This window comes from Trametes versicolor, assembly GCF_000271585.1.
Source record: "Trametes versicolor FP-101664 SS1 unplaced genomic scaffold TRAVEscaffold_150, whole genome shotgun sequence".
NCBI lineage: Eukaryota > Fungi > Basidiomycota > Agaricomycetes > Polyporales > Polyporaceae > Trametes > Trametes versicolor.
In genome coordinates, this window is record NW_007360470.1 from 1,012 (window position 1) to 2,885 (window position 1,874).

The 1,874-nt window shown below is 60.4% G+C and overlaps 1 protein-coding gene across 1 annotated transcript; it reads left to right on the forward strand.

Moving 5' to 3' along the window:
- Positions 1 to 836: 836 nt before the first annotated feature.
- TRAVEDRAFT_54756 (uncharacterized protein) lies at positions 837 to 1,829 on the forward strand (the record flags this gene model as incomplete). Its single annotated transcript, XM_008047697.1, has 3 exons — positions 837 to 876; positions 938 to 1,713; positions 1,785 to 1,829. The coding sequence occupies 3 exons, from the start codon at positions 837 to 839 to the stop codon at positions 1,827 to 1,829; spliced, it is 861 nt and encodes a 286-aa protein (XP_008045888.1).
- Positions 1,830 to 1,874: the final 45 nt, after the last annotated feature.

A 1,874-nucleotide genomic window follows, 5' to 3' on the forward strand; every position in this document is an offset into this window, starting at 1 on the left:
TAGCCTCTACGACACGTTGAATGACGCAGGCGTGCTGACGACGATGGGACGGCGGAATCGACCGCGGCGTCGGTCACGGTGTCGAATGTATTGCGGACTAGTCACGGGCGCGGCGGCGTCGTGCGTGCACCCACGCGTCCGGGATGGTACCACGAACGATCTACGAAAGTCTTGAGATCGGGGGTAGTGGCGACGACGGGCGCAGTGATTATACCGGTCGAACGCAGAGCGTACTGGCGCAGTCATTTACCGCCATTCCACCTGCTTGGTGTGAACGTTGGCGATGGAACATGCTTCCTGAAATAGCAGAAACTCACCTTGTTTGCGATGAGTCTTGCACGAAACAGGCGGACGGGGGCTGCGGAGCACGAGGGAGGGCAGCAGTGGGGAGGGTCGGGCAGACGGAGAGGCAGGCGAGAGAGCGAGGGAGACGCAGGCAAGGGATCCTTTGGCTGCGAGATCGGACTGGAGCTATCAAGGAGAAGGGCTGCAGCTCAGTCCAACGCAGCTGCGACAGGCGGCACACGCAGCACGGCGCTGGGTGCGTGTGCAGGGGCGGCCAACGAAGACGGGAGCGGGGAGCGGCCGAGGCGAGTCGCTGTCCGATCGCGTTCGAGCGAAGAGGGCGAGGGGCAGGCAGAGAGCAGCTCGGCGTCGACGATGACGTCCGTCTGTCGAGGTAGAGCAGGCGATCGAGGAGCGTCCGTGGGCCGCGCCCGTCTCGCGTGGGGCTCGCGTGGCGTCTGCACGTGATCGTGACCAATGTGGCTGCACGCGCCGCGCGCAGGCACGCGCATCAAGCTTGCCTCCTGCCGCCATCTTCCTCATTGTCGACCATGGCGGACCCCCCACAATTGCGGATATCCTGCAGAATGGGTGCGCTCCACTACACATCTTCGGAAACAGCTGAGCGCTCGAACAACATGCCAATCCACAGTCTGTACCGACCAGTGGCTAGTCACGCACGTCGATCCATCGTGGTCTGTCTCTCAACTCAAGCAAATTCTCGTCCAGAGGTTCTCAAGAGAGCGCAAAACGGTGGAGAAGACCCGGCGTACCATACCCGTGTCTCCCCACAAGACCCGTCGGCGCTCTCTTTCGCCCATCAGATTCGCTGCGCCCCGCAAACCTCGCCCGATAGCGGCGGAGAACACGCCTTCGGTTGCGAGCGAGGAGGGACCAGAATCAGTAGAGGAAACCGAGGAGTATGACAGCGACGAAGAAGACGACGAGGTGGTGGACGTCAACAAGGCCTTGAGCGAGGCGCACCGCTACAAGTACAACACTCGCCCGTCGACCTCCTCTACATCAGACACCGTCTCCCGGCTCCCTCCTCCCGACAGTTCCGGTACGTCGCAAGAAGTCGAGGGGTGCGTTCTTATCACCTTTTCCACGACCCAGATCTTGGAGGACCGTTTCTCCCTTGAGTGGTATGATATACACCCCGGCGAGCTGCTCGAGCTGCACCCGCTTGCGCCCTCCTTGGTCTCGCTCCCGCGGTTCTCGCTGGACGCATACATCGCACCGTACTTCGCGGCGAGAGTGTGGGCTCTCCGAGTCGTCGGGAATGCCTTGGACTCTACTCTCCGAGATCTTGGAATCCCACACGATCATCAGACCGACGATGAGATCCCGGACGTCAGCCCGAGATCCCCATTGCTGCGCGACAAGAAGAAGAAAATCACGCTTGAATGGAAGGAGAGGTGGGCGGTTGTACATCAGGGTATTTTCTCCTTGTGCAAGGAGCGACATGTGAGTTTATTCAATGACTATATGCGGTCCAGACGTTGGATATCGCTCCCCAGCAAGGACTTGGCATGGCCAGGTAGCATATGATGTCGTTGTAGGCCAACGGTTATTCGGGGTTTTGCCAT